Genomic DNA, 13,188 nt, shown 5'->3' with positions numbered 1-13,188 from the left:
GATCGTAGATGATCCAAGACATTTTACTGAGGAATTCACAGAAATCCATGAGGCAGCTGTAGGAACATGCTAATGTGCCAAAGAGTACAGCGCACGATATTCTGAAAAAGAAGTTGCATTTCCGTCTGTACATTGCCTCTGTCATGCATCAGCTGAAAGACACAGACCTCGAGGCTGTGTTCAATACTGCAGATGGCTTCACGACTTTGTCTGAAGAAGGTGAGGACATTTTGGACGTGACATTTCGCAGATGAGGCAAGGTCCGCCTGTGTATGTACATCAACAGCTAAAACACTTGTCTGTTGAGTCCTGAAAATCCCTACAAATTTAAGGAAGTGGACGTTGGTAGAGATCATTTTCAACACATTTTATAGAAACTAGTTTAACATGGAAAGTGTGTTTAGTGCGTCCACTCTTGTGGAGTAACGGTTAGCTCTCTTGAGCAAATCCTGGTTGGGACAAGTCACCTGGTTGGAGTTTTTGCGAGGTTTTCACTCAACCACTTAAAGCAGAATTGCTGGGCAACTTTCGGCGTTGGACATCGGACTCATTTAGCCTTCATTAGCATCATTCCATTAATCATTTCCAATAGTTACAAGTTGACCAGGAGGATGTGGCGAATGTGGTTCCAGGATCTACCTACAGATGACATCTGTCTGCGGGAGCTGCACATATCCCAGAGAAGCTGCAGGGGCTTCAATTATCGGACTGCAGCAGATGGGAGGAGTGTAGCTCCCTCGAATAGATGGCACCTTGGTCAGTTGTGGAATCGACGGTAGCATATCCCTCTGGTTAAGGATGCAGCAGATTCATGCACGTGAGTTGCGAACAGATGTCATCGATCTGAAGAGACTGCAGAGGAACATCACAGGGAGGCGAAGGGGTGTTCCTGTTCATGCAGACTCCGTCAGACCTGGATACTGTGGCCGAATCGATAAAATGGCACAGACAGTGAATCACGTGCTTGATGAGTAGTCCTAAGGACTTCAAAATCATCTTAATATAAGGAGGTTACACAATAAGCCTAAAGCCTAAAGCGAAGTTCTTGCCTATGAACCCTTCTCCGAAGGGAAAAAAAGAAGTGTTCAGTGCACAGTGACTTTTCGGACACACTGTATGATGAGTGAGAATGCTGAAAGTGATAAAAGCAGCAACAAAATTTGCACGAAAAGCATAGGCATTTGTGTCGTAATAAATGAAAAATGATAGTTGTTCTTATTTGTCTTCTTTTCTGTTGTAGGTTGGGGAAGAATATATTGATGTAGAAAGGCACAATGCACGTCGATTTGCTCAAACTCTTTACAGTTTTGTTCCTTCATTATTAACACTTCGCAGTTCAATTGAAGTTGATGAAGCCCTTCAGGAATTCTCTGCAAAGTACTGCCAAGGTTTGTTTATTTTTTTAACAAACTTATATCTGGAATATAAGATACATTGCTTTTAATAGGACTGAAATCGCATTTTATGTTCTTGTTTTTATTATTATAGGCTTGTTCTCTCAGCAACAAATTTCATCAGACAATAGTAGCAGTACACATAACCTCACTCTTATAACTATTATAAATGCTGATGGAATTTACCTTGCCACATATGCAGCTCTGTTGCTGAATCTGAAGCTCATTAAACAGGGCTATTACCAGGAGCAACACATGAAACCAGTACCAATGACAGAGGTTGGTATGATAGTTATGACTTTTGTATAATTATTCGGAAAGTCTGAGAGCAGTAGTAGCTGAGAAACGGGAGTTAAATTTACAATATAAATGCATTAATTTCAATGTATGATTTTGTTTCCCCCAAAAAATTAATTTATTTAAAATGCCAAGACATCATCTTAATTAATTAATTTAAGTGTTATACTAAAGTGATTCAAATTTTAAACTGTATGAGCATTGTAGATTTTATGGTTCTTGCTCTTTCAATTGAAACTACCCGATACCTGGCCTCAGAACAATTTTTCCCTTGAAATTATTCAAGCCTGCTTCACAGTGAGCTTCTACCTGAAAGCCAGATTTGTATTACATTATGCGTTACTTTTGAAAAACCCTGTATATACATTAGAGGAGGCAAGATCTGTCCTGTGTCCATATCATGTGCTGTGGCTATATCACCAATAGGTATGAAGTGGGAAGATAAATTCTAGTTTGAGATGAACTTCTGTGCACTAGATTTGTATGATACTAACCAACCAGAAATAAACTCTCTTTCTGATAGCTCATTCTTTCCCATCTCGCATAGCTCACATGCCAGATCTCGCCTCTTCACCTATATTATGTAGCAGTTGAAATAACCAATACACTAAGCAGTGGCATCTCGTGGGTACAACACTGCTGTAAAGTGCCATATTTTCCAAATAGTTTGAAAACAAGTCATCTCCTGGACATCATGTTTTCAAATTAAATAGGGCTTTATAGTTCAATATGTTGTTGTGTTCTAATGCCAGGCGTTTGACAATAAAGTCATTTGACCTCTTGCACTCCAATATTTTTGAAAAATATTATCATGGTCAGCCACTGAAGCGCAGATTTTAAGGTGTTCCGAATCCATTTCTTGGTTTGAGTTGCACAGTGGGCAGTTAGGGGACTGATATATTCCAATTCTATGCAGGTGTTTGGCCAAACAGTCATGGCCTGTTGCCAATCTAAATGCAGCTACAGACGATTTTCGTGGTAAATCGGGAATTAACTGTGGATTATGATGCAGAGAGTTCCATTTTTTTCCCTTGAGATTGTGTTATCAAATTTTGTTTGTTGAAGTCTAAGTATGTAGATTTAATAAATCTTTTCACAGAGTAATACGTATATTAGTTCAATATTGTGTATATTCAGTAAGAGGAGGTGACTCTTTCTTAGCTTAAACGATGCATTTGCTTTCAGCAATAGGAAACTGAAATGAAAGTGATACCTATGAAAAAAAAAGTGGAGATGACTGGTTTTCGAATTCGTCGATTCAACTGTTTTCGAAATAAAACCTATATATCTCTCTGTCTGTAGTTGTTGTCTGTATAGTACAGTATTATTTATCTAATAGTTATGGCTCCTTTATTACTAGGAGCAGTTTGTAGAGAGTGTGCATGGAAGTGGGGTGCTGGTGTACCTTTCTGACACTTGGCTATCAGAACTATACCAACAGATCCTTGCATCAAGCCTCCTTGAGAAGTGTGGATACAACACTAACTCCACTACTAACTACGCCCTCATTAACTTACTCTCAGGTAGTTACTAACTTGAATTAACAACACTTACAGTAAAATATTAATTCCTTCTTTGCTTCATTTCTATACTAATCATGTGCCATAAATACAGAATGTTATATTACAGTCATCTTAACATGTGAGGCAGTTAAGTGGTTGGTAGCACTTTCTAACTGGAAGTTCCGTGTGGTGAGACTTCTGACTTGCCTCCATATCCGCCTTTCCTAGTCCTCCCTCCATAACTATGGGACAACCAGTAGTGAAGCGTGACAAAACTTTTGGGTAAGCTGGGCTGAAGGCATAGTGATCTAGGCCGTGCTTTACGTCGCTGAAAAGTAAACGAAACGCGGAAACGCTCCTGTTTTTAATTAACTAAATTATAAATTGGTCTTGTCCCTTCTTCGAAAATGTTTCGGAAAGCTCAGCTTACCCTGCCTACCCTGACGCTTCGCCACTAGGGACAACCAGTGGTATCAATGTTCTTAGGGTATGTGAATGACAGTTCCTTGCCCAGTGGTGTACTGCTACTTTTCTAACACAGTGTATGTGTGAAATTATGTGTTTTACGATTTCTCAGTTCAGTGGCGGCTCCTGCGTACTTCTTAAGAGGATGAAAGAAGATAACAGGACGAAATGACACCTTCTTGAATGAAACATGCTACAAATTAGCCAATATGCATACATATAAGACCAGGTAGTGTTGGGGTTGGCCTTCCCTTCTATATAGCAATAATCTGTTCTTGTAAACTGAGTTTCCTAAATTTTCCATAAAATATATAATGTTTTCACTTCCATTCATTGTTGAATAATTGCACAAATTAACAATTACAAGGAAATTCACCTCGCAGCATTTTTCGAGCACACTACAGCATCACACGTGTTGGAAGAGACTATAGCTACTAACACGTAATTGGAACCGCGGAAATGGGAATGGGAAATAATCTGAGGAAAGCGAGAACACTGCACCCATCCACGTGGTCTGTGTTGCCACATGTACGTTTTACAAGTTCAGTATCACATGCTTTTGAAGAATATCAGTTCTTGTAAAGTCATACTACCATTATTGTTCAAAGTTGCCGGTGGCCAATTTTTTATGTTAAAAATAATGTAGTTTGGAGTACCTACTTTCAATTTCAAATATATTTGTACAAAACTGACAACTTGGCTGTTGCCCTGTCTAGTACACAATGAATGGAAGTGAATTTCAGGGGCCAAAAAGATCTGTGATACTAACGTAAAACTACTTCCTCTTTCATTTTGTTGAGGGTTTGACCGATAAGCAGAATACAGTAGGTTTTAGATTGAATGGGGCCGTCTGATGCTTATCTTAGTAGATAAGCATCAGACGGCCCCATTCAATCTAAAACCTACTTCCTCTTTGATTTATATAAACCCGACTTTAACTTTCAAATATCCTTGAAAGTTTCAGACCATGAATAGTAGCCTATATAAAGTGCAATGAATAATATTTTTGATTTATAATTTAAAAAAAAAGTTTATATGGTGTCTTTCATAGCATTGCGTTAAAACTGTTTTTATTGTGCCTCCTCCTAGATGTGTTATAGTCTGGTTGAATGCAAGATCGTTAGATGGCAGCGGTAGTGAGCTTGCTGCACGACCAGTCGGTTTCTATTTCCCGCCCATGCGCTGATTCAGAGGAGGATCTTCTCCCTCTCCGTTCATTTACTCACTTTAAAACTCTGCTTTTTTCTCTGGCCACTAGTGCGCTGTTGTCTATGTGTGCTAACTGCAATAAAGGAGGAATGGATTGGCTTTCCTCCACACAAACCATCTCGCATCTTTCTCACAGTTTTCTAGCAGCACATGAGCGCGCGTCGTTTAAAACTCAATCAACTGAGGTTTTCTTATAGCTGTGAACTTAAAAACTATCGAATCTTCTTTGAATTTCAAGGCACATATTTTTATTTGGTATTTACTTTCAAAAGAAGAAAAATGTGAGGAGGACGTTCCTCCCTTCCCTCCCCCGAGGAACCGCCAATGTCTCAGTTGCTTCACTGTTTTGGTCATATATATATATATATTAATCTGTTTTTATAGGGACAACCAGCGGTATCAATATTCTTAGGGTATGTGAATGACAGTTCCTTGCCCAGTGGTGTACTGCTACTTTTCTAACACAGTATATGTGTGAAATTATGTGTTGTACGATTTCTCAGTTGCTTCACTGTTTTGGTCATATATATTAATCTGTTTTTATACACATTGGCGAAATATTTTTTTGACAACCTTTAGGAGGTTCTGAATAAAGATCAGATCAATGAACTGTTGTATATTAACCAGCTTCATGGTCTACTGTTCAGAGCTTCTGGCTATAGTTCATGAGGTCCCGGGTTCGATTCCCGGTTAGAGCACAGGAATTTTTCCTTAAAGGGGATTATTCCTGTGTTCGTCCATGGTCTGGAATTTAGGTTAAGTTTAGATTTAAGACCTCTCCTGGCACTACATTATCATAATCATCCTATCACATCATCGGGGTAATGTAACAACCTCAGAAGTGGGTTACAGTTAAGCCACAGCTAGGAGAGAAGACCAGAAATGTCGAAAAGACAACCTGGTGGCATTGGATAAAAAAAAAATTAACATATAGTTTCGACGTTATAGGTAGAGTCGGGCAAACAGCCTCTTACTCCCGCTCGTTCTTGCAGGCGATACTAGCTGGCCGATAACGCCAGTTCCGAGAATCCTATTCTCGAGATTGGCACTCTCGGGCACGAGGAATACCGGGTCCTGGCCTGTTATCGCACGGCCGACTTATCGTTATGAAATGCGTACACTGACTGCCGGCTTAATTACTGCTCATCACAACAATTCGTGACTCTTATTGAAATGTTAATGTTTATAAAGTGTGTAGGCTACACAATAACGTATATGATGACGACATTCTTGTAGAATTCGCATTATTTTAATTAACTGTTGCCTTTCTCGGGAGACAAAATATTGCAGCATTTTCAGTATTTGCCTAAGCTCTTCAATAACAAGCTGTGATTGGATCTATAACGTCTTTTCTTGTTATCAGTATTTCGTTCACATTGTTTTTATTCATTCAGTAGTGTTTTTGAATACCGCAATTGTAATGGATATCACAAGAGTGTATATTTACAATAGTAAGTAAAAGCTAGTCCGCCTCCTTGGTCTGATCAAGATGGACCGTGTTCGATTCTCGGTCGTGAAGTCAAGGGTATTTAATTCGAACCTCTTCACAGGGACTGGTTGTCTGTCCATTGTCCAAGTGTGTGTGATGTCTCACATTGGTCCCCGAATACTCCGACCCAGTAAAGGGGGAAGTCCTGCAGTGTGTGCATGTGTTCAATAGAGTTGTGGGTCTAGGTACAATAAGCCTCAGGCTACGCTTCCGAAATTAGTAAAAATAAAAGCTAATTAAACAGTAGGTACTGGACAACAAATTACACGAACGATTTTACAATAAGTGTACATATTATAAAACAAAATTATATAATTTGAGTTAGTATGATTGACAATAATAATTAATACGGCAATATAATATGTTAGAACGCATAATAGAGTAATTAGGTATTCGAATTTCATCATTATGAAATAAAATGACATAAAAAATAAATTGAGGTAGTAGAATATTGGCAATAAAAATTAATTATAGGACGCATAGTAAACAAGCAAAGTATTCCAATTTTTTCACATGAAATAAAATGTTACAAAATGAAATAAAGTGAGATAGTATAACTGACAATTTAAAATCATTAATAATAGGAATTTAAATGTTAGAACTCATAAAAGACAAATTATGGTTTCAAATTATGTCATTACAAAATTAAATATTACAAAATTAAATAATTTGAGATAGTATAATGGCAATTTAAAATCATTAATAATAGAAATATAAATGTTCGAACTCATAAAAGACAAATTATGGTTTCAAATTATGACATTACAAAATTAAATACTACAAAATGAAATAATTTGATATAGTATTTGAGATGGTAAATCAATAATAATAGGAATATAAATGTTAGAACTCATAAAAGACAAATTAAGGTTTCAAATTATGTCATTACAAAATTAAATACTACAAAATGAGATAATTTGAGATGGTAATTTTAAATATTTAAGATTTAAAAAAAGTGTACTATTATAAATACAGTAAAACCAACCCCATGACATGCCAAATAGGTCTAGAGGCTGGCGAGAGGTTAAGGCTTCCACCTTTACAGACACTCGGCATTTAATGGCAGTAGGGATGTCAGTCCTACGTGCTCGCCGCCTTTACCTCCCAATGAAATATGTCTCTGGTACGCCTACTCATTTCTGTTAGAGATTGAGTAGACCTCAGGGCCATAGTGCAGCTGGAAGGATTAGATCAGTGGAAAAATCCATGACCCCATCGGGAATCGAAACCGCGACCTTTCGGCTTGAGCGTTACGCCTTAACAGCGACGCTACCGTGCGTTTCTTTACATACAGTAAATACTAGTCTTTATAATTCACGAATTTATAGCATTACCGTGGATTAGTATTAATTTGTCAAAATGAAATATTATAACTAAAGAACAACTTCCTTAACTTCCTTAAAAATTCATACCTGAAAATTTATCGAACATGCACTTGTTTTGTCATTTACAATCTTTCCCACTAATTTGTAGGTTCCATCCGCTAATTTACTCCTCACGGTTTCTTTTGTATTAGACTGCATTGTATTTAGCAAGCGCAACTCATCACCACGTAGGCCTATAGCATACTGGGTTAATGAGTGATCTCTACAGAGTCTACACTTCATAAATAGCTTGAGATATCGATGACATTTGCTCTTGAGCATATTGTCCAATCTGCGAAAAAATGTGACGGCTGTTATCATCTCGCATCCAAGTTGACCCGTTTTAACCCAAGTAACCATACCATTTCTAATGAAATGTAAGAAAAATGTCCATTACTGCTATTACTGAGTAACACTCAGTTATATAGATATACAGTTCTTTGAAATAAATTTTAACTTATGACAGTACTGCTTATTCACTTCTCTGTGCTTTATACCATTGTTGTTTTTATATTGCCTTTGTATAGATTTGGATGGACTTGGTAGTTGCCAGCAGGGTGGGCAGCTTCTCTCTGATTATCAGAGGTTGGAAAGAGCAGCTACTCATGTTGATACCAGTCCAGAAGTGGATGCAGGTAACAGAATCACTTACGACTTAGTTATTCAGTTGAAATTAACGAAGGTTCATTTAAGTGGATGATAAATTTGAAGAATTATTTATGCTTGGCTATTATTAAACATTTGTAGGACATTAGAAACAATAACATCTAGCTATGGTTTAAATATTTCTACTTCTAAATCGAAATCAAGGGCTTTCAAAGGAAAGGACATAATTAGAAGTAACGTTGTTGTTATTGTTACTCAATTGTCCGAAGACAGATTGAAACCTCATAAGTGACATAAGGCATCGCTGAGGAAACTAAGCCAGGAGATAGTGGGGCAGGGTGGACAGTTCCTTTCCCCCTCCATTGTATACGTCACTGACTAGTAACATATTTCAATGTTCAGACTTCAGATAAATACAAATAATTGTTCTTCTTTGACACATATTGTCAAGTGAAATGTTCTGCCTGATAATAGATGTACAGTCTTAGAAAAAAGTTTTGTCACTCAGATACTTTGTAAGTCCCATAAAGGAGGCAGTGCACATGATGAGAGGACAAGCGACTTGGTTCACAAGAGAAGGACTAGTTGAGGTAATAAAATTCGTTTTGTTTCGTTGTATGTCTACCACACCTACAGAGACATAAACACAGACATGGAAATTCTACATATTCAACCAGAAAGCCAGAAACTAAACACACTAGAACAATACGAAATATATGGACACACAAAAACACATCCAAACGAAATTCTCAACACACAACTCAATTTCAGAACACACACACACTCTTTGACTCCACATTACACTACACAAACACACCCACACAGGAAACACAAACAAAAGGCGCCAAGACCAGCACCAACCAGTTCTGAAGATGGCCAATAACAGGCTGAAACTAGTTAACCAGGTACTATAATATTTAACACGCGAAATATATATTATAATACATATTCCGAAGTGATATAGTATTAAAAGTTGTGTAATCAAGATGTATATTCATTTTTTACTTCTGATATTATTCTGGTAATCATCTTCATTGATAGTTTTGAGTTTGTAGCTACAGCTTATGTCACACTGCTCTTTTCTTGGTACATGTATGCCTATATTTCCTTCATTCATAATTTCAGTGAACGACCTTCCTCCAACATGTTATTCATCATTGTCTCTACATCATGTTACATACATTTTGCACGGAGGACCAAACAAAAAGATTATTCCACATATGTCTTAGTACTGGTCCTACAGTAGTTGCTTGGAATTTTCGCTAGATTAAACCACCTTTTCACGTCATTGCCTTCGTGAACACGTTTTTCCTTTCTAACAGTTTATTTACACGGTTGTCCTCAACATCTACATTTTGCCCTATTTCAACAGATTGAGAGAAACTTTCATCGTTCTTTGTCCATCGCTTGAACATCTTTTCAATTCCTAAAGAGATAATGAATAGAGTTCGGCACACTAACTATTTCACTTGTTGTCTTATTTAAAAATATGTCACGGCCAATGTTTTTCTTCATTTCTTTATCTCTTGATATCCTCTGTAAAATATTTCACTTCATGACTTTAATTCCAGAATATACTATTAAATACATAATTTCTCACGTATTTTGTTATTTCAGCACATTGAAAATTTCGTTCAATTATTTTTTATGGCCTTTGTGTATTTGCATCTTGGTAAATGTTTCTTAGCTTCTCTGGCACAATTTTGAAGCATTTCATTTCCAAACTTTTAAAATCCAACATACATTTGCTCCACCAGCTTTTATTTTTCTTTATTTTCTTTTTAGAACTATGTTCTGCAAAATCTGAACAATTCATTTCGTATTCCTCTTCTTCATCCTCATCTTGTCCTTTACCTTTCCCCTCTTTCTCAATTTCCCACTCCTCTTCCTTCTTCTTCTCTTCATCTTCCTGATTTTTCTCTGATAGTCCTGTGCAGTTTTGTAAGTTCTTGAACATTTCTCTCTATATTCAGACATTGTATAGTATCTAGAACATCAACTACTTCATATTCTGAAACCAACACAGATAGTGGATTGTCCTTTTCGTATACTGGAACCATAATATTTTAATCTCCTCATATGTGTCCTGAACTTCACCTACGGTATCAGCAATACCATTGTTTACGATCTTATAATCATTTAAATATCGGATAAGAATGCTACAACACATCAATAGCAAAAAAACCGCGAAACAGTAGGCTGTTCTGCTGATCACAAGTTTACAAGTAGAAGAAAACAAAATTCCCTATGTGCAAAAGAAACAAGATGCTTATATTTGCATTGCCTCTTATATGTTGTCATGTACACTTAGAAGATTTTGATAATTTATCCTATGTGATGTGTAGGAGATTTGTGATTTCTCACATTTTCGAAGGAAAGATATGTAATTACCAGAGACAGGAACTTTGGCATAATGCCTTTTTAAATGTGTTAAATCTGTCTTCATTTTGAAAGTAAATCTGTACGAATTACACCTTTGTGATTGAAACCTCACAGTTTTATGTTGCCCTATTCTGCCTTTTTTAAAATATAAATGCCTAATTTACAAAATAAATGTTTTTTTGCCTTTATTTGTTTATTTATCTATTATTTATTAATTTATTATTAAAAATTGCCTGAAGGTATATTTTAATTTATTTCTATAACCGCTACAATGAAAGTGACTTCACCGAATGTATTATCTTTCAGTCAGTTCATATTCTCTAACAGATCTAACATTACTTTTAACAGTTATTTTTCTTTCAGTTTTCATTGCGACGTTGTTGTAGCTAGCTAAATATTTCATATCGCAACATATCAGTACAAACACAAAAATGCACTTTCCAAGGCTACTGGGAAGAAGATTTCTTTGCTTCCAACAGTAATTGCAACATCGAGTCGGAAATCTCGATTTCCATTCGACTTATGTAAAGCTTTTCTTGCTGCCGAAATCCCTTTGTGGAAAGTGCAAGGTTGTGGGTTTAGTGCAAGATCTTTTAATTGCCTTTCATTGTGTATTTTATAATGCCTTTTTGCCTGCCTATTTTAGTTATTTATGGCTTTTTGCCTGCCTATTTTAATTATTCATAATGCCTAAACTTCTGGTCTCTGGTAATTACACATAGGAGATTTTATTATTTGTTGTATCACTATTTAAGTTACTTAGTAGAGCTAAAATATGAAAATAGACCAAAATGTTGCATAGGAGTTATTACAGGAACAACAAACCATATAATATATATTTTTTTTCTTCAGGCGTGAAGTTGTCTCGACGTGTGCTGAGTTGCTGTTGGGATTCGATGCTGTCAGTGCTGTCAGCTGGTCTTGGTGATCCACGAGGTCAGCTGGGAGTCACATCTAGTTTGGCTTTATTGCTTGGATCAGAAGTTGCTCGGGAGGAACATCGGAGAGCAAGAGACAGTATTGTGGCAAGTCTTGAGGGGCTTCAGAAAGCTGCTCGTCTTAGCAACATCCTAGGTATGAATTTTCATTAAACTGTGTTATACTTACTTACTTCTCAATATTTGTTTTTCCTGCTGTGTACTGATTACACTATGTCTATTGTAAATGGAGTGTACTATATCCAATGATAATGGATTAGTACTGGTAGTAACATTTTTTTTTTTTTTTTTTTTTCAATTTTTCCCTCAATCTGTGGTTCGTGTTTTTGTACTTAATGAAGATGTGGTCTGTTGTTTCATTCTTTATTTAACATTTTTTAACGTAGTGATAATGTGATAATTTAAAGAATGTAGGGATGCTTTTGTAACAAGATGTCCAATTTTAGCCTGTGTAGCAAATGTTTGTATACCGTATGCAGAGCGGGTAGAAGAGAAAGTGACGCAACTTCCTCTAGTTCAGTGGTTTGTCGCCGGGTAGCGCTAGCTTTGTTGTCCGACCCAGTTTCAGGATCGCTGTTCGAGCGAATGCAAAAGGTTTTAAAAATAACTCATTAGATAAGAATGCATTATAGAGTACTTTGTCGCAATATTTTACTTATTTAAAAAATGTAAGATTACTACATTAACAAATTGTAAGCTATATAATACACCCCTGAATAGTAAATATAATAATTAACCGAAAATTGGAACATTTTGCCAGCTTCAACCAGAAGTACGCAAAAAAGAAGTACAGCTTCTTAAAAATGAACATTTTTATGGCATTATAAAGTTCGCATTTCTATGAAATTATGTTTTTTCTACACAAGAAAGAATGTAATATAATAAAGGAGACACTTTATTTTCACTAATAGTTTTTATCTACTATTTACCCATTAGTTGCAGTTGTAACTAGTTTAGCCTATACATAATTTCAGAGGAACAAGCAATATTACTGCAACTCAGACATACAAATTAAGCTTCGATATTATATTTATGATAATGCAAGTTTTGATCTTTTGAAATATCTAGGTTATTTTGTGTTTTGTAAAATTAAAACAGTTTAGTAGCACTGTATTAAGTTGTTGTATGCTACTTATTGGAGAATATTAAATTAACGACTTTCTCCATGAGACCAATTTACTTTCTCATGTGCTTGATCAGAAATCTCTTATGATATGGAAATGTAGTAAACATATGTAATAAAATTGTAAATCAGATTAACCTGTACCCTACATACAAAGCAGCATTATACTGTATTTTTGTTACTGAAATAACTTTTTCGTTAATTACGACAGAAGTGCTATTATTAAAAATCAAATAATTAATAATTAAACATGTACATTTAATGAAGTAGAAGCTAGGTTCTTGGGTTCAATTAGGGGTTCACAATTATAGCACATTTTTTAACCAGCACAGAGATTGAAAAATGTTCAGATGTAAAAAATCTGTGGTGATCATCACAAGATAATCATTTTATAACTCCGAAATGTTGCTCTAGACTCT

General features: G+C 36.0%; 1 protein-coding gene across 2 annotated transcripts in view; it reads left to right on the top strand.

Moving 5' to 3' along the window:
• Nucleotides 1–13,188, top strand: part of LOC138716537 (brefeldin A-inhibited guanine nucleotide-exchange protein 3) — a 210,775-nt gene that overhangs the window by 53,070 nt on the left and 144,517 nt on the right. For both annotated transcript variants that reach the window (XM_069849694.1, XM_069849693.1), the window contains exons 12-16: nt 1,241–1,388; nt 1,489–1,673; nt 3,052–3,214; nt 8,248–8,355; nt 11,561–11,782. In XM_069849694.1, coding sequence (XP_069705795.1) covers nt 1,241–1,388; nt 1,489–1,673; nt 3,052–3,214; nt 8,248–8,355; nt 11,561–11,782 — 826 coding nt within the window. The remainder of the gene's footprint in view (nt 1–1,240; nt 1,389–1,488; nt 1,674–3,051; nt 3,215–8,247; nt 8,356–11,560; nt 11,783–13,188) is intronic.

This window comes from Periplaneta americana, chromosome 16 (genome assembly GCF_040183065.1).
Source record: "Periplaneta americana isolate PAMFEO1 chromosome 16, P.americana_PAMFEO1_priV1, whole genome shotgun sequence".
Taxonomy (NCBI): Eukaryota; Metazoa; Arthropoda; class Insecta; order Blattodea; family Blattidae; genus Periplaneta; species Periplaneta americana.
The sequence above is the reverse complement of the archived record's forward strand: the minus strand, read 5'-3'. Positions and strand labels throughout refer to the sequence as shown.